Below are 24,263 nucleotides of genomic sequence, written 5' to 3' on the forward strand. Positions count from 1 at the left end.
GCTTCTGTACCTCCACCAGGAAGTTGCTACTATTCAGTTCATTCAATTCATTCTGTGCAGTTAATGCATGTAGTATTATAGCACTTGATATTTACTTTATTTCAAAATGCGTCGGAGAACAGAAGCTCAAGCATCAAGCAATGAACCTGTTAATGCTGATAAAAAGGTAATTCAACGATGACACTTTCCAGCTGCTAATAACTAGCCTACATGTGACAGCTCTGTTAGCTAGCTTCAGCTGACTGACTTCAAAAGCTAACCTGTTAAACTGTCTTTGTTCAAATCACCAATGTATGTCTGCTGTTCCTGCTCTCATACTGATCTTACAACACTGACGTTGTGTGGAGAAGTGAACAGTGTCAGCCAGCGTCTCTCAATTTTGTACAGAGAGAAGAGGAGCCAAATTCCCTTTAAGAAGAGCAAGTTTAATTACTTGTTACTTATTCAAAGCTTATCCACTTTAAGCCTTGTCATATTTCACTACTCTAACAAATCATTAGCTTCAGTTCTTTAATTCGGCATAATTCCAGCACAGTAACATAACAACACTTCTCATAATAATAGCATAATTTGTTGTTGCCTATTTGAGAGGGTCATATCTTCTACTACAATACACGATGGTTAACCCTGATGATTAACTTTCGTGGGTTTTGATAATAATCGAGTATTATTGAAGGGCATGGAGTTACAAATGAAAACTATGAAACGATAACACAAATGTTCAGCTTGATAAAGGTATACATGGATCAGTACTGTGCAAAAGTTTTAGGCACTAAAAGCAAAGTGAGGTTGCTTTCCAAACCAGTAGGAGAATAGTTTTTATTTATCATTTAACCTCATGCAAAGTGCAGTAAGCATAAAAAACCTAAATCAAATCAATATGTGGTGTTGTTACCCTTTGCCTTTAAAACATCACTAGTTCTAGGTACACTAGGTACACTTCTGTATGACTCTGGCTGTGTGTCTGGGGTTGTTGTCATGCTGCAGAATGATTTTGGGACTGATCAGACGCCTTGTTGATGGTATTGCAAGTCGAATAGGAATCTCAATATCTAAAGTCCTTAAAACGCTTGCATGGTGTATGTGAAATGTAGATGATATACAGTATCACATATTTTCAACTCTAAGATGCTGAAATGAGGTTAATGTGTGAATTAACATCACTTTTTTTTTTTCTACTTAAACCAGGATCCAGATCAGAGACTTCACAGCCAGGCTGGAGCTAAAGGCAGAGTGTCTTATGGTTCTGTGCTCATAAACATTGGGAAGTGTTTACTTTTAATCATCATCATCCCTCCATTCCTCAACTATGCATCGCTTCAGAGAGAAGGACAGATGCTGTTGCCCAAAGGTTTGCTTTTCTAAGTCTAACAAAGTCATTGCTTCTTTAAGTTTAGGTTTTAGGTTTTCATATATTTACTCAGTATGTTAATTAAACACCCCCTCTGCTGGGGGTTTGTCAGCAGGTTTGTGGAGCTCTTCAAGCCCGATGAGAAAAATATTCAGTGAAGTCTTTGTCTCTTTTCTTTTCCCTCTTATGTTCAGATGGCCAGGTTGTTGATGTTACTTTGGGTCAAAAGATGCATCTTTTGTGTAAAGGAAAAGGAAAACCAGTTGGTAAGAAAACATTTTCTTTGAATCTGCCATGAACAGTTTTCATGTGGCTTATTTGTGTCTTTTCCACTGAGCTCAGCCTAACCAGTTGTTTTCTTGTTTAGTCGTACTGGATGCACCGACTGGAATGTCCTCAGATATTTGGTTTCATGTCCAAGAAAGTGTGGCCACACTAACAAAGGTGGGGAAATGACACACTTACTGTGAATTGTGTTGAATGTCTGTATTTTAAAAGTATTTACCAAAATATTTTGCTTTTTTGGTCTTCTGTTGAAATAAATTTGCTCAACAGAACTGAAATAAATATCTCAGATGAATCACATTCCTAAGACGCACTGAGAGTGAGTTGCTGCTATTGGTTTGCCTTTGAAAATAAAATCCTCTACGGGAAACTTTCTGGTTGAATCCACTACTAATAATGCAGCCATTGTATTTGTTGTCAGGGCCATATAAGGACAGACCTTGCCGTGGCTTTGCCACATCGTCTCTGCTCAACAAGGACTCAGCACAGCAGAAAGTCGGGGCTGACAGCCTGCCCCATGTTGTTTGTCTGAAATATGACCCAAATGAGGTCACTGGCTTGTTGGGGAAAGACCTAGATCTATCTGAACGACTGCATCACAACTGCAGTTACCAAAACAAACTTGCTCTGTCTACACCTGCATATGTATCTTTTTTTTTTTCAGTGTTACGCAACCATCATGCATTTAATATGCCTGTGCAGGATAGGGAGGGGCAGGGTCCGTGTGCATGTAGAACACAGTGTTATTTAAAAAACCTTTTAGACCATTGCTGTCCCTGTTTGTCACACTGCCCAGGTTTGCACCTATGACAGAATGGGACTGGGCTTCAGCAAGCGGCTGATGCAGAATGAAACCACAGGAACTGAGAGAGTTTGGGGGATGTCAACAACTGGACGGTGAGAACACTACTGTAATTGGCAGCCTTCCTGAGTCCTTGTGACACATGAAATGTAGGATAACACTTTCTTCAGTCACGATACACAAAGTCTACATTGTAAACATACTGCCAGCGTCAGTTTTACATCAGCTCTTTCATTGCTATGAACTGGTTTTTAAATGAGTGAGTGGCCTCTTTATTTGTTCTTGCTGAATTTGTAAAATCAGTTTGTGGAAATTTTAAACGAGATAAGGACCAAATGTACAGGACTGTGGAGTGCGGTGCAGGTGAATTGTCAGGATCTGATAAGTGCTGTTTGTGGGAGCATTCTTCATGTGGAACAGGCCTGCACTAATGGCACATCCTCTGTTTCTATGGTGACCCACTGTACGGCTTGTGTCAGTTCCAGGACACTGTAGCTTAAGGCTATAGGAGGGAAAACGGTCAGAGACTGTGCCAGGGTTGTGTGTAGGAGGAGAAGCAGCAGATCACATCCCTCAGGCCAAGGATGGTGTCTCCTGTGTGCTTGCATGTGTGTCCATTGTCGAGTCAAAAATGTCAGAAAATAGTTAAAAATGCCCCGTCTTTTTTTTCTCTGACCAACAATCTGTAACCCAAAGATATTTAGTTTAAGAAGATCTAGAATAGAGAAAAAGCTGCACATGCTCAGAAACACATTTGAGAAGCTGGAACCAGCGATTTTTCATGAATGTTTCAGCCGGCAAAGACTTGTGTACATGGACACCTTATGTATTGTCTTTCTCTGCTGAGCACACCCCTGCCCTGCCCTGCCCCGCCCTGCATCACACTGCTGTGGGATTGGGCCGTAATCTTCCTGCCTTTGACATGGTAACCTTAAATCAGGGGAGGGATGAGCAGGTGTGGCTCGCTGACAGTCAGCAGTCTAGTTTACCTTGGCATCTGGCCCAGAAAGCACCCATTTGAGATGCAAGCAATCAATTTCCCAGAATTCAATATCTCAAGGAGTTTGATGACTGCCTACCCTTAAGTCTCGTGAAATCTGTTCTTTTCAGCGTGGCACCACAGTTTTGATTTATTAGCACAACAAACCCAGGACGACAGATGGCTCTCGGAGAGGAGCTGCTGCATCTCATGTAATGATGAAGCTCCCTCCGATGGTATAAGTTTGCTGGTGATTGTTTGTCCTGTGGTGTTTTGCGATGGAGAGGAGCCAGCAGCCCCCCCCCCCAGTACTGTTTGTTTAAATAGAGAACTGAAAATATTCCTTACTTTAAGTTTGAGAAGTTGTTCACATTCTTCATTGTAATTTTAGGATAGAAAACTTCTTTTTTTATCTTTCCTCCTTTGTTTTTAGGTCATTTTTGCAACTCTATAATGACTCTTCAGTGGGTTCTTAATAAATCTGTTAACGAGCAGACCACAGATTGAGGAGATTAATGATGGCCTGTCGTATTCATCTTTCATGTTGGGAGTCCTAATCCCACCTAGCTGAATAAATAAACCTCCTGGCCCAGTTTGCACAGTGTCCTGGTTTTTGTGCACAGACAGATGAGTGTTGTTGTCTTCCAGGATGGTGGATGATCTGCACCGACTCCTGCAGGCTGCTGGGTTAGCCCCGCCCTTCATCCTGGTGGGCTCCGAGCTGGGCGCGCTCAACGGCCGGTTCTACAGCCACATTCATGACGTGTAAGTATTGTACAACGGAAATGAATAAAGGGGAATTCAACCGATTTTGCTCGTTGTGAACTGTTGTGGCCTAAGAGGAGCTTTGTCAGGTTTGAGGGAGATGACGCTGATGATGTCATCAGGGTTGTCTTGGCTTGGGTTTAGACCCATGAATTTTTAACAGAAAGTCTGTCTTAAAAACTAGAGCCATAGAATTACAGACAGGGGTATTTATCAGGTAAAGAGGGTTGAACTAAAAGATAGTATTAGTTGCATTATGGGAAATGTAGGAGACTGTGTTTTTGGAGCTTGACCCATGCTAGGGACTTAAAGCCTGCATATCTTGGTCTGCATATCACCCTCTCACCAGTTTTTTTTCATCTGTCTCTTACGAGCCCCCCCTGCCAAGCCTTATAAAAAGTTCAGTAATAACTTTCTCTTATTCCAGTTTAATAAAAAAGTGAAATGAATTCAGTGTATGATCTAATTTGGAGGCAGATTTATGCAAAATTCCAACTATAAAACGTCTTATTGATAATAATTCACTCTTCATACAACTATGATGCATTAGTTCATCCAAAAAGACTGCAATCATTTATAAGCATGCAGGAGAATATTGAAACGAGAAGCATGGCCACAAGACAAGAAGCGTGCAAGGACAGACTGGTGAGATAACACAACAACAACAACAACAACAACAACAACATAACATCGGTGACAGCCGACATACATACACACTACAGACAATCTGAGGCATGGAACAAATATTTCTAAATAAATAGTTTATGTCCATTTGTTGAGATTCAGCTTTAATGAAGAATGCACCTAACACCTCATATTATATAATACCTAACACCCAGTCGGGATGATATATATATGTATATGTTGTTTTTTTTGTTTTTTTTATCATTCACTTGAATGGGGAGGTACAGGCTTTTGACTGGTACTGTTTGTGTGTTTTTTTTTCACTTCTTCTTTTCTCTCTCTCTTTATCTCTCCCCCTCAATATGTCAAAATATGAGTCTATAACAATAACAAAGAGGTGGCTGTTGTTTTGTCCTATTGTATGCCATAATGCTGTTATGTTATGTCATGTCATGTTATGTTGTCATGCTATGTTATCACTTTCTGTGTCTTTGTCTCACTTCACCAAATTAAAAAAACAAAAAACAGACTGACTAAAAGTAAAGTTAGAAGAAGCTGGCATATATTTTTATTACTGTTGACAAGTCCCATGAGAGGATCAAAACCAACAATGTGTTATTGTCTCTCAATACTTTCTGACCTCCCTACCCTGTCCGTGGCTCTCAGCCTCAAGCTCAGTGGTTCCTGCTGAAGACAAAAATTTTTAAAAACAGTGACTGAATAAACCTCAGTGTGTCAACCACTGCAACAGTGTGACTTAATTATGTGTAGTTTTATATATTTTGACAAAATTGGAGGTCTGAATACACATTGAACCAGACTCCTTACAAGGTCTGAGAAATCTTTGATAAAATCTGAAGATGACTACATTTAAAATAGCTTTGTAGCATATGGAATGAAGTGACTCTCAAACTCACACTTAACAAAATATATTCCAGGGTCCATTCCCATCATCCCTCATAACTCAGCCATCGCAGAGACAACGCAGTGATTAATGTGACAAGTAGGCTGTACCAGGAATGAAAGATTTAGTATTTAATCAGGCGCGATGTTGCTGCTGTTAGGGGAGAGAATTAAGTAGCGGTGAGTGGATGACACCTTTCCAAATGGAAATATTGCCCCTGGATCTGATGTACATGTGGTTAACTGTCTGTGGGGACAGAGGAGAGACAAATCTACAGGAAGACAGACGGGATGACGCCATCCATCTCCCGCTCATTAAGGCCCGGGCCGAGAGGTTAAAGTGGACAAGGGGTAGTCAATGAGTCTTACCTCATCTGAGTGTATTTGTGTGTGTCCTCTCATTGTCCTCAGGCAAGTGTCTGACCTGGTGCTGATTGATCCCATCCCAGAGGACGTGTTTGAAGATGACCAGTGGAACGAGTACTGGTGAGTGTACAGCAGGATTCAGGGGCGGAGGAAGGACAGAGGTGGGGGTAAAAAAGGAAGGGGGGGGGGGTGGCAGAGGATGAAAGGAAAGAAGAGAGAAGATGGAAAGATGTTAAAGAAGCAAACACTAAGGAGGGATGTGAAAAACTCGACTGGAAGAGAGGAGCAAGGAAATGAGTGAGGAGGACGATAAAGAGCTCTGAAGGGCGGAGAGGAGCAGATAAACAGCCAGAGGCAGGGAAGAGGAGAAGAAATAAGGAAATGTATCAAGAAAAAAAAAAGAGGATTAGGATGAGGAGAAGGGAGGAACAGATGCGAGAATGTTTCAAACTTTTCCCTTATGGGCTTTTATGGTGAGAATAGCTGATTATCTTTGCTGGGTGGGGCTCATTAGCTTGATTAATTGGAGGCCTAAGAAACTCATTAGCCGTAGCTGATCACACTCTTAACATGAAGCAGATGAGGGGAAGGCGAGGGTTGTGGCGGTTGTTGGGACTGACTGACAGAAAGTGTTACAACACCGCTTTAATCCTCCAGGCGAGATATATGTCAAGTGATAGTCATTGTCACAGCATATATCTCATTATGCATTAATTATCATACAGAGGGGAAGGTTGTTATTAATGATAACCCAGAGAGTGGAGGAGGAATGTTGGTAGAAGTGTCAGTTACATAACACTACCTCAGACTGTTTACAAGTAAAGCATGTCGTGTCATCATTAAAAGGTATTTCCCCCGCAGAAGAGACAATAATTAAACAGTTATGTAATTGAGAAAAACCACGCTAAGCTCTTAGTTGTAGCTGACAGCTGAGCGGTGACGGCTACATCATTAACAAATCTCTGTGGTGTGTTTTTTGTTGGTTATGAAGCAGATGAAAAAGTTTTTTTCCCGCTTAAAACACAATAGATATTCCTCTTGCAAAACAGCAGTATCTGTCATTTGCTGTAAATAATTACACAAACAATTTTGGACAAAAGAATGAATAAAAAACACTCAGAAAGCCAAAAATGACAATTACCCTCAATAATCCAGTGCAGTAAATAAGATTATACTTTAACATCAGCAGTTATGATGGAGGTTATGTTTTCGTCTGTGTTTGTTTATTTGTCAGCAGGATTACGCACAAAATACTAAACCAATTTGCACCAAACTTGGTAAAGGGACGGGGCAGGGGCCAGGGAAGAACCCATTAAATTTAAGTACAAATCCGGTTAAAGGGGCAAATCCAAGAATTATTTTAACACTTTTCCTCAATATTGTGTGCAATTCTAGTATTGTCATTGTGAACATATTAACACGCCGATATTAGCATTTAGCATTTAGCTCACAGTACTGCGCTTCCTAAGTGCAGCCTCACAGACATACATTTAGGAATTTGTTTTTGACCTTATTGAATGATTTATTTGTTTAAATCTACCAAGTCCATGAATTGTAGAGTTTTAATACAGTGTGGCTTCAGAAAGTATTCAGACCCCTTCCCTTCACTTTATTATGTCGTAGATTTAATTGTAAATGATAAAATTGCCATTTGTGCTTGTTAATCTACACTCAGTAATACATAATGACAAAGTGAAAACATTTTTTTGAAAGTTAAGTTAATTTATAAAAAAAAAATTGAAATCTGTCATACCTCTGCCAAGGAGGTAATGAAGTTTTCGCCCGTACCTGTTTATTTGTCAGCCGGTTTATGTAAAAAGCACTGAACTGATTTGGACCATACTCGGTGGAGGGATGGGGCATGGACCCGGAGAGAGTTTTGGGGCAGATCATTTACTATGAATTTTTTCCCATCTGAAGTCTGGTGTATGTTGTTAGACATTGGCCTTGGCGGAGCTGTGCCCTCTTTGAGCGCCCTTCTAGTTGGTTTGTGTCTTTCTTTGTCAGCAGGATTACGCAAAAAGTACTGAACCAATTTGCACAGAACTCGGTGGAGGGTTGGAACCGGGGAAGAACCCATTACATTTTGGTGTGGATCTGTGAAAGCTAGTTAGACGTGTAGGATTGTTTGGCCTTGGTTGGAGGTATGCGCTCTACTGATTGCCATTCTAGTTTACTTAAGTATTCAGACTTTTATCTGTTGCACTCTAAATTATGGTCAGGTGCATCCTGTTTGTTTTAATTATCCTTCCGATCTTTCAGGAACTTGATTTGAGTCAACCTGTGGTAGACTGGATTGATTGATGAATGCAACCTGAAACTAGGGCAACAGTTCACCTGATGAACTGACTTGAGTTTCCCTGATGACAAGTCTTGAGTTTCCCAGCCAAAGCCCAGACTTTGACTCCGTAGAACATCTGTGGAGAGACCTGAGGGTGGCAGTTCAGAATCTCATGGAGTTAAGAGGATCTGCAGGAAGAACGGGATAAACTGCCCAAATCCTGGTGTGCAAAGCCTATAGAGATTTACCTAGGAAGACTTGAAGCTGTAATTGCTGCCAAAGGGGCTTCTACTGCATTAAGGGTCTGAGCACTTTTATAATGAGAGATTTTTTTCTTTCTGTTTTTTCCCTTTTTTAAAAAAAATAAGTTTACAGTAACATGTTTTCACTTTGTCATTAGGGGTTAATGAGTGAAAATTGATGGGCAATCTCCATTTAAAAACACCATTATGTGAAGTGGTCTGAATGCTTTCTCCAGCCACTGTAATTAGTTAAAATCAAACCAACAGAATTAAAACTCTGGATGTTTCACACTATCCAAAAGTTATTTTGAATTTGTCCCACAACAAATTACATTAGCATCATCTGCAAATTAAATAAATTTCATATCATTCATGTGCAAACTAAACTTAAATGGGCCTAACAAAGGAGTGTAGAACCCCTCAAATACTATATGTTCCTGCTTTTTTCTATCGTAAGCCGCTGTCATAGTAGAGTTCAATCAAAGCCAGTGAGCTAGTTCTACTAGCTCAAAAGTATTTCATTTTGTGGTGATTTAGAATCGCCACCAAGGAGTTAATATGTTCTCTGATATAACAGGAAAATGATGTGGTAAAATCAAGTTATCTCATTTTTAGGCATGACTCCATGACTTAGTGCATCTGCAGTCCATCCACCAATTGTAGCTCGCAGCTTACATAAGCATGAGTCAAGTTAGATAAGAAATGGATCCCTGAAAATGGCCTAATTTGTACGTGACTCAAAGTGGAACAGCACCATTTATCAGGGGTATGTGTCCAATTATCCTCTGATTAATAGGCATTCATTTCACTGAGTACATGACAGTGCAGCTACAATCCAATTACTCTGTGGAGAACCAATGGAGAAATGAAATGAACCAGAGACTTACATTTACTCCATAAAAAAACAATTTGATCATTGGTGTCTGATTTCCATGGAGGGGTAAAAATAGAAACAGGAGTGGGGTGTACGGTATGAAGATATAAGAGATGCAGCGCAACACCGTGAATCACAGCATCCCAGCATCTTAGTGCCATTCTTCGGCATGCTTGCCTTCTTTTTGTACTGATATATATATATATTTCTTTTTGTTGAGGTAGATTGCACATAGGTGTGTATTTCGCGCTGTTAGATACGGGTTTATTAGCTGTCGGAGGTCTTACAGTATTTGGTACACAAGATAAGTAATGCAGTAGGGAGCAGGGCTGCACCTGAGCAGGATTGTGAGGAGACTGTATCAGCTTTGCACTGGGACTGGAGGATTTACACATCAAAGACCTGCTCATTAACAGAGGCTCGCTCCCAAAATTAGTTCTGTTACATCCTACAAAATGATTTGCCATCATCTCCTGAGAATGACATGCTTGTGTGTGTGTGTGTATGTGTGTGTGTGTGTGAGGGAGAGTTTGTGTGTGTAGGCATTTACTTGTGTGTAGTTGCTGTAAGGGGTCAACTTTCTTATTTGGGATTTTCCTCTGCAAGCATGGCAGCATGTGTCTCATTTCCTTACAGGCATAGATAATGCTGCCTGATGAAAAACCAAGCAGTGGGTCTAGCATCACAGATTAGGAGAAGCCCCAGCGTACGTCTGAACAAATTGCATTCAGGATGAGAGCCAGTGGTTTGAGTCACTCTGTGCTGTCACTCTTTGTTTCAGCAGTACAAGCAGAGGAAGCTCTACATCACTTCAGTGCAGCCCACAATATCCTCTACATGATGGCCCTGGCCTTATGCATGGGGGGCGTTGTCATATTGAAATAGGAAAGGGACTTCCCTGAACTGTTGTGGCAAAGTGTGACATCAAGGTTTCCCCTAATGGGAACTATAGCTGTGTTTCAGTGGGCTTTGTTAGTCTGTTTAAGTTGTGCTGACCTGCAGGAGGCTATGAACACGTCTCCACTCCCTCTCTGTACCAGGGGACAGTCGTGCTGAGATATGTTGTTACGGTCCCACTTGGTACCAGGGCGGACCACGGCCACCCCGGGATGGTCTCTGCCAATCAAATGAAGGGCCCAGCATGTGTGAGGGTGTGGTGGTGACAACAGAGGAAGCTCAACTGAATCTGTGTGGTGTTAATTTTAGTTTTATTCCTACAGGCCTGCTAGTACATTAAGGTATTGGCCTGTTTACTGATCACATTCAGGCAGATTGGAGCTGATGCAGAGGCACTGGACATGTACTGCTGCTGCTTCACATTAAAAGTTTCTAAGGGCAGGGGCATTCTGGTGGCATAGGGGGGGCAAGGCATCAACCATGAACTGTCATTCACACCTTGCCAGGGACCTTTGTTGCATGTCTTTCCCTACCTCACTCTCCGCACATTTCCTGTTTTTTTCCCTATTGTCACTTAAGTAAAAAAAGGCATTAAAATTCCCCACATTTCTCTGAGAACCGGCTGGAGGCTTTTATTGTGGAGCAGCTGTAAGAATTGCAATTGTCTGTTGACATTTCTGTTCTTCAAAAAGATTGTTCTGCACGACAAGATGTGGACGCATTCTGTGCTATTTGACCAGCGAACCAGTTTTGCTTTACATTGCGTGCTGCCCTGTGGTAAAGCATTGGCATCGTTCCAGCACTGCTTGAATGGCTGCAGTTGGTTGTGGCTCAGCTTGGTGCGAGTTTCACCACATATCCCTGTATTGAAAAACAGCATTGAGGACCAAGCCCAAACTATGAAAAACACATGTCTGCGTACTTTTGGCCACTTTGTTGTATAATGATAATCAGGTTCTCTGGATTCTCTAGACAACCACCACTGGTCAGAGACTTTTCCTAAACTAATACCATCAACGTTTCTAATAAATCATCATTCTTTCATCTTGTATTTAAAAGAAGAAACTTAGTTGCGCATTTACACACTCATGCGTGTGTGTGTGTGTGTGTGCGTGTGTGTGTGTGTGTGTGTGTCTCTCCTGTCTTTCTGCAGCTGAGTTTGTGCGTGAACTAATTTACCCCATGGGGAATATATTTGCTCAGAGAGCAGAAACAGTGGGGAACGCTCTCGTCTAATGGGATGGTCCTTACTATTTAATGAATGCTGATTGATTGGCAAACTGACCGTTTTAATGTACCATTACTGTGTTTAGTGCAACTCAGTCCTCACAGGAGCACCACTTGAAAGTCTCCTCATCCCTTCCCTCTGCATCTCACTTCCTTTAGTTTTTTAAGTCTTAGTGATCGGTAGTTTTTTTTTTACTTTGGCGATAATTTGAATACTTGGATTCTTGATGACACAAAGCCTGTAGTCAGGGTATGTCTTTAGGTATGTAGCTGAAGAATTTCAAGTGAGATTATTTTAGCTTATACTTTATGTGTGTATGCTGTCTAAGGGATGTGCCCTCTCCCAATGTGTGTGAACGCAGGATGCATTTAAGTGGCTGCTGAGGGAGCGTACGAGGTAATGAGTCTCTCAATGTGGGCCGAACATCTGCGGCTGCAGGCCTGAACAGAAGCCTGATTGAGTTATGAGTCCCAAAATGAAAATGACACTTTCTGTCCCATTCATCATCCTCCCTGTCATTAACACGCTCAACAAGGCCTGCACACAGACACACACATGACGCGCACTGTATGTATGCAGAGCACACACGCTCAAGTTACCCACACAGCTTGCTGCAGTGTGTAGCAGATAGACATGTTTTGCGGCTCACCTGGAACCTGCTCTGTATGACAGGCAGCGTATGACTGTCACTTTGACTGACGACCATTCACAGTCACACAACTGCTGCATGCGGATTGATTTATAAGCCAGACGGGGTTTAATATCAGAGACAAGAATAGTGTTTCTATCCTTCCTCACAGCACTTTGTTAGTGGAGAGATTTACAGACATAACAGATACTCCTCTCCTCTCCTCTTGTCTCCTCTCCTCTCCTCTCCTCTTGTCTCCTCTCCTCTCCTCTCCTCTCCTCTCCTCTCCTCTCCTCTCCTCTCCTCTCCTCTCCTCTCCTCTTTCTATTTCTAAAACATTTAAACATTTCAATTTTCAGCTGTTTTAGTCATTAATTTAATACTTTAAGTGGCGTTACGTAATCTCCAAGCATTTGCTTGCTCTCTCCGTCTCCTCTGCCTTCATTGGTAAACAGTAGCAGCCAGTGATGACATATCCAGTCTCCCCCTCGGAGCCCATTCGCTTTCACTGTGAGCTGCGTTCAATAACCCACTGGAGCAAAGCCCTGCTCTAAACCCCTCCAGGAATCCTTGGCTGAGATTGGCAGCAATCACCCGGCCATGGGCCGATGGAGTGACGGAGATGGAAGATTGGAGAAATAAAAGAGAGAGAAAGTTAGGACAGCGGGAAATAAAATGAAGCAGTAGGAGAAGATGCAGACACTGTTGATGGAGATTACGTGATATAAGTGTCAATTTTTGCACATGTGAAGCAAATTTGAATTGAAAATATATTACATTATATTTTGTGCAATTATAATCCATCTTCAGTGATTGAAAAAAACATCACTTGGACCATAAAACACAGAGTCCACATACTGTACATACAGTGGAGAGACAACAGGGTGATTGGTTATGCTTCATACTGTGGTTCTGTAATGGCTCCCAGTGTGTCCCCCTCGACCCTCAGTCCTCCCCTGACTCAGCTGCCTCCCTCCCCTCTTCCCTAGATTCTCCCTCCTGCATCTAGAGACTCCCAGACGATTCAGGAATGCCAATTAATTGTAATTAGAACCACTGTAAGCGTAACTATTGCTGTTATGCTCCACTAATGAAGAAGGGCTGCCACGGCCCCTGTGTATTTACCCCAGTGTAATCTATAGTATTGATGCAGAGAGGAAGTCTTTACGGCGGCAGGGGATGCTGCACTCAGCCTGACGTGGGCTGTGGTACAAGAGTGACACCTTGTGTTCATACTGGGTGCTGCACCTTTGAATTGCAGTTTCCCCATATTGGGACAGTTTTGAAATTTCTGTTTATTTCCTGTTTAAATTTATTCTGTAAATAGTCAAAAATGTTATGCTTGCAAGGATCCAAAGTGAGAACTAAACAACAACTACAATATTACTGATCTTCACTCGCCCAGTTCAAGACCAATGTTTCCATCTCAGATTTGTTCAGTGCTTTAAATAATAAGTGACAGTGAAGAAGAGTGGCAGTTAAGTCCAGTTAGGCTGGTAAAGATATAAAGCACAATCAGGGTAGTTTAAATCAGATAATAATCAAATGATAACTGGGAGTGCGATGACAATGCGATACCAATGAACAGCCGTGGTTCATTCTTTTCATATTCTAAGCTCCACTTCCTCCCACTGTGCCAAAATGAACCCAAAATATCCTGGATACAGGCGCTGCCATCTTATCCTGGTGACGTCATCCAGGGCTACAGTCTGCCCAGTAGTGAATCGGATGGTGGAGCCACAGTATCACAGCTGTTATGACGTCACACTCACGTTATATAGTATCACATAAGCAATTAAAAAACAAACTTATCAGACATCAGCGTGATTAGAAGTACCTAAAATGATTGTGTAGTGCACTTTGATTTGTTAGTTCGGCACATCCGCTAACATGGAGGGGGTGGCGCTTATGAATTATGCTGAAGCAGCCACCAGGGACGGATCCAGGTGTCATGGCTTCTCTTGGTTTCTCTCTCTAATATCATGTTTTCCATCCTTATATACAGTCATTTGTTCTAAGCCTCCAAAAACCATTTCACAGCCTCTTGTTGACATAAAACACAATGAAAGTTTAATGATCCCTCACGGAGGGAACTACAAAACTGGAAAAAGTACAATATAAAAATCCAACATTTAAACAGACTATCAATGATGAAGGTGTATACACAATAATAGTTGTCCATTTGAATGCACACTTTAAGGATGATTCATTTTACTTGTTTGAATTTTCTTTTTCACTTGTAAGACGTTTCATTTTTGTGCTTGAAATGAGCAAAATGTGATACCATACAGCACGTTAGTGTATAACTGTACTATTCATTGTTTTGGCTGAAAGGTCAGAGTTAGTTTTATCTTGTTTGTAACAGTGTTTTTTACTGTCATAGATAAAGCCTACAGAAAAACTCTATGGAATACTGGGGGGCTTTCCTGTCATCGTATGTGAATGTGATGGATGAAAATCTATATTAGCGTCACTGTTTCCATCGCTGTCTGTCCCACAGCTGCACGGGGTAATGATGATGAGGTGTTGCCTTTTAATGAAATATATCAAAAAGGTCCTGCTTTGCTAAGCCCAGCAGCAAGGCAGAACCTACACTCATGTTCTTAGAGGTTCAAGTTCTAGGAATGTCCAGGTTCTGTTAAGTAGTGTAGTGGAAAAGGCCTAATAGTGACTGTGCACCAAATCGTGTTACAAGTATCTTCACCTTCTATGTGAATAGCAGTTCATGCTGACAGGAAGTCTTTAGTGTAGTTTAGTTTATTGGACATTATGAGGAGTTCTAAAGACTTGTCTCCATTGTAGTCCGTCACTGCAGGTGAAAAGACAGCATCATACTGGTGGCAAATCAGCACAATAAATACTGATGTATTATCATCAACTACTCCAAGCATGTTACTCCATGCAGTAACTCTGTTAAAGCGCAGTGTTGACTGGTCAGTTGCTCAGATTGGACATCGTGGTCATTTTAAAATCATTTTGTCCTGATCGTCTCATCCTTTAAAAACAGAAACAGAAACCTCCCCACCGCATAAACAAGAGCAACAGCTGACTGGAGCGAACACTGCAGAAGATGCACACGTTAATTTGATAGGCTGTGACGACAGATAGCAAACATGACCACATTAACACACAGTCAGCATCGGTCCAGAAAAATAACAACATATGCTCACTTGTGACCGGTCTTACTGTTGTCATGTCAGGCTTGAAGCTGCAGTTACATAGAATAAAAGTAAACACTTAAAAGTTTATTTTTTAAAATGCAGTTTATTCATTACGTTTTTCTTTTCTTTTATTACACAATAAAACAAACTACCAGCTCACAGGGAGAGTGCACATGCGCATGTCAATCTGTACGATGACTGAAATGTGCACAAGTAGATTGTGGGTCCATGGAACCAGGACCAAGATGAAGGGCAGAAAACTGAAATCCTGGCAGATCAAAGCACAATAATATAATACAATCACCTTGCTAATATGTTTAATAAAGAGTCCCAAGAGTGTGTTTTACTATAGTTGGTTATGATTATAATTTTGTTGAATAACCATTTAGTTAGACTTTTAGCTGTGATGAATCCTGATGTCCTGCCTGCATGAGAGTCAGAGGCCTCATCATGCACCTGTCCACGTCCATATGCCCTCATTTTTGTAATAGTCTGAAAGTCTTTGCAGTTTAAAAAAAAAGAATGTTCCTTTGGCGTAATAGTTAGTTGAGCCTCGTGTAATAGTCCATGTTTAAATGTTCTCTGCTCATTGTAATAGTTGGCAGAAGCTCGTGTAATAGTTCGTGTTTTGTGTGTGAGCAGGCTCTCAGGTAACAGAGGCCCTGCATATGAAATGAGATGGTAATGAGGAGGAGGAGGGGAGCCTTATCACTACAGGGCCAAATTCCGACAGTGAATTGCGCAGTTGTAACAAAAGTAACAGAGCGTCCATTCAGCCTGCACTAATCCAGATGGGAAAGTCAAACAGCAGAAAGTCCACGGCACAAACTCATTTCATCACTTTATTAATTTAGATATTGCCTCCTCGCTCCTGTGGGGAGAAAAAAAAAAAGAGCCCCTCTGAAATGACCAACATCGGTGAGGCGTTTTGCTCTACATGGTTCCCCCACTTCGTCTCCTCCCGTTATCTGTTTAATTCATCCCGCCAATCTTGGCTGTCTTTACCCACTAAATTTCCCTTTGACACGCATGCCTTGCTTCGCATAATCCTCACTCCGGGGCAGAATTAAAAATGGAAAAAAGAGGAGGGAATAGGACAGGTGGCTGGAGAATCCTTGAAATAATGTTCAATGCCAGACCCAGGAATGATTTGACCAGATTCAAACTTGGGGAAGGGGGGGTGGCTGATACGGAGAGTTTTTTTTCCCCTTTATTTTTGGAATCAAGGGGTAAGGAAAGGGTGACAGGTGGAAAATGTGCAGAGACTGAGAAGTCCCTCAAGAGCCAGGTCAAAGAGTCAGTTCTAAATTGTGGTGCCAGAATGACTTCAGGGGAAAACTGTGGCAAGGAAGATGAAAATGTCAAAATGTCACTCTCTGGAGGTCTGATTTGAAAAGTTTCCTCTGTCTGCTGAAGACTGAAAATTAGAGCAGTCGGCTTGTTTCTTTCCCCACCTCTGCCTATATCCATTATTGACCTGTAGGGACTGTTTCTTGTACCGTGAATATGGCAGATAAGTTATCTTACACAGCCATTTGTTGCAGCCGAACAAGCACTCTCTGCTGTTTCTATCAGCTTTATCTGACCAATCAGTGCTGCCATGCTTTACGGGAGCAGAGCTTGATATTTCTTAAGCTACAGTTCTTTGGGCGGCGACACACGATGACAACAACAACGGGTGAAATGGGTTATTTTACACATGAAAAGTGCATGTTTATGATGTAGCTTTGATACGAGCAATACAATGGCAGTGAAGCGGCGCTGTTGAAGCCTACCTGTTGTAAAAGACAGTTTATACTGGCAAATGCTGCTGGTTTGGATTATAGTACTGCTCAGCTCATGTACAGTATTAGTCCGTTTTACTGCTTAAACAGAAGCTAAATGCCCTGAGCTAAATGCTAACATAAGCATGGAAAAATGGAAAAGAGCAATGGAAACATGCTGATGTTGAGCAAGTAATGTTCACCACGTTCACTATGTGGGTTAAGCATATTGTGCTATGTTGTGCCAACAACTTTTAAATACTAAGTACAGCTGAGGCTGATGGGAATGCTGTTGGTTTTGCAGGTATTTGGTCATAAACCCAAGTACTGGACAAACTAAAATATTAGATGAAATCACCAAATTTAACTAAATGGACATTTCAATGGAAAGCACAAATGTCAAACTGATGGTGGTGCTATAAGTAAAGTCAAGGGATCACCAGAGTCAGTAGGTTTTATCCCCTGGGCAACAGAGGAGGTATATTGAGGTATTTTGTACCAGAGCAGTGGATGAAACAACAGGCTGACATTGACGTCAATAGAGCCCTACCATGATTTTAAAAGAATGCCAAACAGGCTTCTTAAATGTGAGAATTCCCCTGTTTTCTTTTTTGATATAATTGTAAATGGATTATTCAGGGGTTTTGTACTGTTGCACTGTGGAATTATGGGCCTTTTTCATTATTGTCTGACATTTTATAGACTGTTAATCACTTATTTAGTAAAATAATCAACCAAATAATCACTATTGAAGATAAGCATTAGTTGCCTCCCCATTAAGCTTACGTTAGTAGAGCTATAGCATATAAAGAGGTGATGCCTAGTTATTGATCAGGCACTGTAATTTACTGTCGTGTTGAATATAGCAGAGAGGAAGTGATGGGACACAGGGACACGGTGTTATTAGTCTGGCCCAGATCAGGAGTAAGACTAAAGCAGGGATGAGCGTCTCCTGGTGCAGAGGGGCTGATCTACAGTGTGTTGGCTGCATGTAGGGGCAGGCTTCGCGGCACGGCGATGGCGGCAGCAGGCACGCGGCACTATTGATTGGGCTCCACAGGCTGAGACCAGCCAATTCAGAGCACCAGTGAGCCGAGACCGATTGGGCCTCCTGAGTTACAAAATCCCACAGCTCCTCGTCTTTCGTCTGCCAAAAAAGAGTATTTCTCATTCCCCAGGCAAATGTTGTTGAAGAGAAAGTTTGAGATTCTGGGTTGAAAAAGACTTGAGGAAGGCAAATATCATGTATGACTCTGCTCGAATCACTATTGTAATCATAAAATCACTCTTGCTGGATTGGCATCATTCTGAACTTTAGCATGTTGTTACGCAGCAAAAATGAAGACTAACATGATGTTTGACTGTTGGGAAACCAATGACAGCGATTTGATTTTATTGTCGGGTAACAGTTGATAAAATGACTGGTGTGAGTTGAAAGGGGTCGCTGGTACTGGTGAACCTACAGAAAATGATCATCCCATTCTGCAGTTTCCCTCTTTGGTCCTTTTAACATCTTCAAACTGTTTTGGATTTAAGGTCAACCACTCTTCAGCTGTGGTGTCTGTTTTCAGTCAGAAAGCTCTGATGCACTGACTGTAAGTAGTTAGTTGTTGTGCTACAGACAAACAAAGCCAGTGACTAGATGGTGAACATGAGGCATTTAGCTAAAGAGCTAAATATTCTCCTTGAGGAGCTCATTAAGACAAACAATAGAGCTAATAGGAGAGTTGATGTTGTACTTAAACTCATCAGGTTGACAGAAACTTGACTCCAAATGAATGCTTACTAATTAATGTAATCTCCATGCCAGCTGGATTTGTAAATAAAAAATTATTTGTTTGAACGGCTAACGCCATAATATGTCAGTGTTGCTTTTAGCTTGTTCTGCCACAGGGTCAAAATGTGAAGCGATGCAACTTTAAAAACAGAAGTTCAGAGGGTTAAATTTAAGTTTGTCCCCTGCTAAAGTTTTATGGGTGTATATATGTGTGTGTGTCTGTGTGTATGTGTGTGTGTGTGTGTGTGTGTGTGTGTGTGTGTGTTCAGGTATGGTAAGCTGTTGCCGTCATTCCAGGCCAGACAGTTTTCAGCAGCTACAGGGCTGAACCGCATGCTGATTATCCTGGGGGTGATTGAACCGACTATCAAAGGCGAAAACGTCTCAGAGGAGGTGGTCCAACGCCAGGTCAGGCTAATGCACACACACACACACACACGCACACACACGCACACACACAGAGATTACAATGAAGGTTGTGAGATTGATTCTTTAAAAAAGAAAGAAAGAAAAAAGCTGCGGAAATCATTTATGTTTATGTTTTGTCGTGCTGAACGTGACACAGCAGGTGAAGAATTATTCAGAGGTGATTTGGAGATAAACGTTATCAGTAAAAGCTGCTATCATACCTCAGGTGTTTAAATTTATATAGTCTGAAGACAAGACTTTTGGCTCCGTTCCTCTGCTGATTTTCTTTAAAAAAATAATTAGAAATATGGAGGGAAAGTACATTTCAATGCACATCTCCCATTTTTCCTCTACAACCACAGGATGGTGCTAGTGCAAGAATAATCACGCTTCCTCCTCAGCAGAGATATGAGCGGATGGTGATTGCAGGAGCGTTTGTCTTCATATGGTCAGAGACTCTGTGAATTTGCCATGATATGACACCAGACATCATTTTTAAATAAATGAAAATTGAACCCATTCCTGGAGCTGACATGACGCCGCAACTGCACTGTATCTTTCGATGCCTTCTATATTGTAAAACTCAGCCTTCTGACAGGTTATACAGTTTGTGAGGGAATGGCTGTTAATATAAGCTACAAGCTTTTTGCTGTGTATTGCAGATGAGTTTTTTTTTTTCTACAGGGGAGGGTTTATATTTTTCGCTGCTCAGATCTGCTGTGAATCTTTAAAAAAAAAAAAAAAAACAACAAAAACAACAACATACACTTCTGCCTGTCTTAAAGGCCTGTAGTCATTTTTTTTTACTTGCAGTGGAAAACATCCCAGGCAGAAGAGGGAGTAATGGATTCTGGTGATGAACAACAGCCAATATGTTTTGTAACATGGGGAAGTGCTCTTGATGGACTGACACCTTGTTTAAGTGTTGGAACGTTCATGTAGGGAAAAGGACCAAGAGATAATTGCAGGGAAAGTAATTTTGGAGCCATTTAAAACCATACAGTCCTACTTCGGTTCCTCTTATTTTATTTTTGTTCAGAGAAACAACTTACGCTTTAGTGGCCCTCTGTGAACGCTCCGTGACATTTCTAACATCCATTCAGCATTAAATGTTTTTCCCGCAGCTGTCTGTGTGATACGATGATGCCTGCTTGCGTTAGATGAATGCGAGCAGTTCGTTAAGACGCCTTGTTCTCTGCTGCCAGCCACCCACGATTTGATGGCAGTAGTGATGAGGGACCTATTTCAGCTTTTCAAGTATTACAGTTGTTGCCAAGGAGATAAGGACATCATTGTGCTTGAATTCTCCAAGGACAGAGAAAGGTTTTGTAGACAGGCTAGTGAAGGTTATAACGTACATGCATGCACGCACGCACGCACACACACACACACACGCACGCACACACACACAGACACACACACACACACACACACACACACACACACACACACACACGCACACACACATGAGCCGAACTCAATAGAGCATGCAGTCCATTTCTCAAGGGCATGTTCTGTAACCACTGCTTAATTGAACTGGAGCAGAATTGTTTGCTGCTATGTTAACGGCACCGAAGCTATTTGGTTTCATCACATGTGGGTGATAGATACAGTTAAAGGGGAAATCTGCTCAGTTTGAGAATTCACATCTATTCTGGTAGCGTGGTGAACTTTCCCCGCCCCGAGCTGCAGAATCAGAGAACCAAGACTGAGATTTCAGATGTGATATTGTGATGTGTTTCTGCCTGGAGCTTCTTCATTGAATGAGCCGGACACTGACTTCACTGCATTCAAATTGTCTTGCTGTAGCTGCAGTTCATTTTTTTCCATTTTTTTTTTCAAGTCGTCACGGAAATGTAAATTTTGGGATCGATTTAAGAGGTTAGAGACTTATATCTTTCTTTGCATTGGAAGATGTTAGCAGTTCTGTGCTAAGTCAGGTTAAAGCTTGTAAAGATCTTGGTCACAGTAATCATACCCAACTGTTAAAACAGTGTGTCTGTATGATTTTGGATGATGCTACAGCGATCTGAGGTTGCAGACAAACAACGAGTGATCAAGAGCAAAACACATCTATGACAGCAGTTAAGCAGTGTTTTTTTGGGTGTGCATAAACTGTCAGTATGTGGTGATGGGAGCTGTGTGAAGTTAGGTAAAAGGCTGACCTGCTGTGACTGAAGAATGGATTCATTAACCTGCCTGCCAGTAGACTTACTGAGCAAATTTTGTATTAGAAATACTCAAATAACTCTCAGATCTCTCAAATAACAGTGTTTTGAATTACTCTCTACATGTGGTTGACAGTATATATTTAGGACTAAGTTGCCTTGTAGTGTGAGCTACTTCAAGTCTCTGCTATTTAAAAATTATACAGAGAAATGGTCAGAAGAAACACTTAACAAACCGTGTACATATAAGACGTTTGACATAGCTCACCATCAGCACATTTACGCGTCTTCAGCACCGTGTATTGGCCTGCTTTCTTTTTGTTTTGTCTCGCCTTGTGTCTTGTAAGCCTTCGGGTGTGTGACACACACAGTAAAAACAAATTCATTCATTCATTTTAGATTCATTTTCTGCGTCTCTGTCCCTTACAGAAATACCTGCTCAGTAACCCTGCCCACCAAAGCAGTGCGGTGGATGAGCATTACTTTCTGAATGAAAGTGCAGCTCAAGTAAGGTATGAAAAACATACATAGAAAGCATTTTTTCATGGTTTTTTATGAACAGTTTTGCTGTTGTCATGTCAGAATGAACATTGAAATATTACATAAAATGCATATTTACATTTTTTTGTTGTTTTTAAAGGGACATCACAAAGTTTAAGCCCCTCTCCAGCAGGGTGTCAGTGAGTGTGATCACTGGAGATTCCTTTGACGAGCAGATACCACCACACCTGAACCAGGTGAGAGTGTTTCCTCTAGCTGTGCGACTCAAAGTCCTGTACAGTGACTAAACAATACTGTAATAACTGTTGTGGAAAGCCCATAGTAAATCATCTTCTCCCCACACCAGATGGTAGCGAAGCTTCAAAAGAAGTTCCTGGAGGAATCCTACCCATCAGCCAATCACATTCACATAAAAGGAGCAGACCGGCGAATGATCTACAAGAAGCCATCTGCCATCAGCCAGCACCTGAGGAGGCTAGTCAACCAGCGACAAGCCAAACAGCAGAGCGAGTGACCCATGGCCAAAATGTAACCGTACCCCGGACCTGGACAGAATAACAGTTGAATATATTTTAAATATTCAATAAAATATGCAAGTTATCTTTTTACCTTTCCCTGCAGCGATCTGCAGAGATTGTCTACACGGCTGCTAAGGTTCATCAAGGAGTCAATTTGAGAGCAGGTTTTTGCGCAGCTCCGCTTCATTGGAAGCTTTTTAATTGAAGGTAACTGGAGGGTATTCAGTGTGATGAAATATTTGCTGTCTTCGATTCAGAAAATCTTATCTTTCAAGTTGTTATTTCAGTCTCTTTACCTGATTGGCCGGTGCCAAAAATTAATACATTACTGCTTATCACTGTAAAAGGCCACACATGTCACTGCTCAACCTGATACTTTTTTTTTTTTTTATCTCATCCATTTCTGTCTTAATATTCTGCCATGTTATAGCCGCAGGCAAAGGTACACTGAGTTCCTGTGTGTCTGCTGCATCAGCTACAGTCATTTGTTACTTGCATATAATTGAGTTACATCACAATCAGACGTAGAGCTCTATTTTTGGATTTATGTTGATCTGATTAATTTTCTACATTGCAGATGGATGAGTCTGGCTGACAAACCTAATTTTGCGTTTTTGTAAATAAATCTTTATTTACCTTTGTGTCTACTTTTAACTGTGGCAAACACGAGCTGTTTATTTATGGATATATGCAGCACTGTGAAAGAAAGCCCAGACAGCATTGGTTTATCCTGAGGATTTAAGTTTAATTATGACACCACATCAAAATAAAAATTTCCAACAGATCTGGAATTTAATTCCATCCATATACATGCATAGCAACAACGTTTTAAGAAACATTTTCTCCCATAATCAGGACATTGGAATGATCATTTTACATCAGTATCCCCACTGACCTCCCACCCATCTTGTTCATCAGCAATAAACTTAATTCTTGTACAACTTCTTTTTTTCCCTATGGGGTTACAAATAATTATATGCACAGTCCCCATTTCATAATACTGCTTTCAGTAATGTTCCCCCATTTACAAAGTATTGCATTGAGAGCAAATTGCAAAAAGGGAGACCAAAGTATCATAACAGAAATACGAGTACTATACAAGAATGCCGCCATCCTCATGAAAACATCCACATCTGAGTTGAAGAAAAGAGACAGGGACAAACAGCCACATATGTATGCAAAGCCATGTGTATATGCCAAAATGTGAGATGCAGGGTTGTGCCTGGTTATCACACCCAAATGGTGATTTTTTAAGGCTAACAAGTCATTAGTAGCAATCTGCAAGTGACATTTTGGGCATATACAGAAACTGGTACAGCAAATAAGAATACACAAGTGCCTCAGTAGCTATTTTTGTGTCTAAAATGCATCTCATTTTTGTATTGTCTATTGTTTCATTGAGCCTACATTACAGTGTAAACAATATGTGTGCTACACAAGAATGACTATACAATAACATTACAAACAACTCTGATATAAATTTCATTTTGAATTTAAATTAAGATCACTACTCCTATTAATACTGATTGTAAAATAAATTAATGTGAAAGTGGCACCAATATTATTCTTGATTCATTTTTCTTTTTCTTTTTCTTTTTTAACCAATGGTTTTGCATTTTTAAGTGTTAAAACGATGAAAGAAGAAGCTTCTCTTGATTGTCCACAAGCAGCGTTTAGCACTGCGTGATGCACTATTCCAGACACAACAGTGTACCAAAACAAAGGAGAAAAAAGGGTTAAAA

At 41.0% G+C, this 24,263-nt stretch overlaps 1 protein-coding gene across 1 annotated transcript; it reads left to right on the forward strand.

Annotated features, from left to right (window-relative positions):
* The first annotated feature begins 14 nt into the window (after positions 1 to 14).
* On the forward strand, positions 15 to 23,175 carry LOC111658030 (uncharacterized). Its single transcript, XM_023410401.2, has 11 exons — positions 15 to 166; positions 1,189 to 1,351; positions 1,546 to 1,617; positions 1,719 to 1,795; positions 2,433 to 2,533; positions 4,066 to 4,182; positions 6,121 to 6,195; positions 19,196 to 19,334; positions 21,932 to 22,014; positions 22,143 to 22,239; positions 22,350 to 23,175. The coding sequence occupies exons 1-11, from the start codon at positions 107 to 109 to the stop codon at positions 22,515 to 22,517; spliced, it is 1,152 nt and encodes a 383-aa protein (XP_023266169.1). The 5' UTR covers positions 15 to 106; the 3' UTR covers positions 22,518 to 23,175.
* Positions 23,176 to 24,263: the final 1,088 nt, after the last annotated feature.

The sequence above is a fragment of the Seriola lalandi genome, unplaced genomic scaffold, assembly GCF_002814215.2.
Source record: "Seriola lalandi dorsalis isolate HSWRI2012SDOR001 ecotype SW California unplaced genomic scaffold, Sedor1 jcf7180002054425, whole genome shotgun sequence".
Classification (NCBI taxonomy): domain Eukaryota; kingdom Metazoa; phylum Chordata; class Actinopteri; order Carangiformes; family Carangidae; genus Seriola; species Seriola lalandi.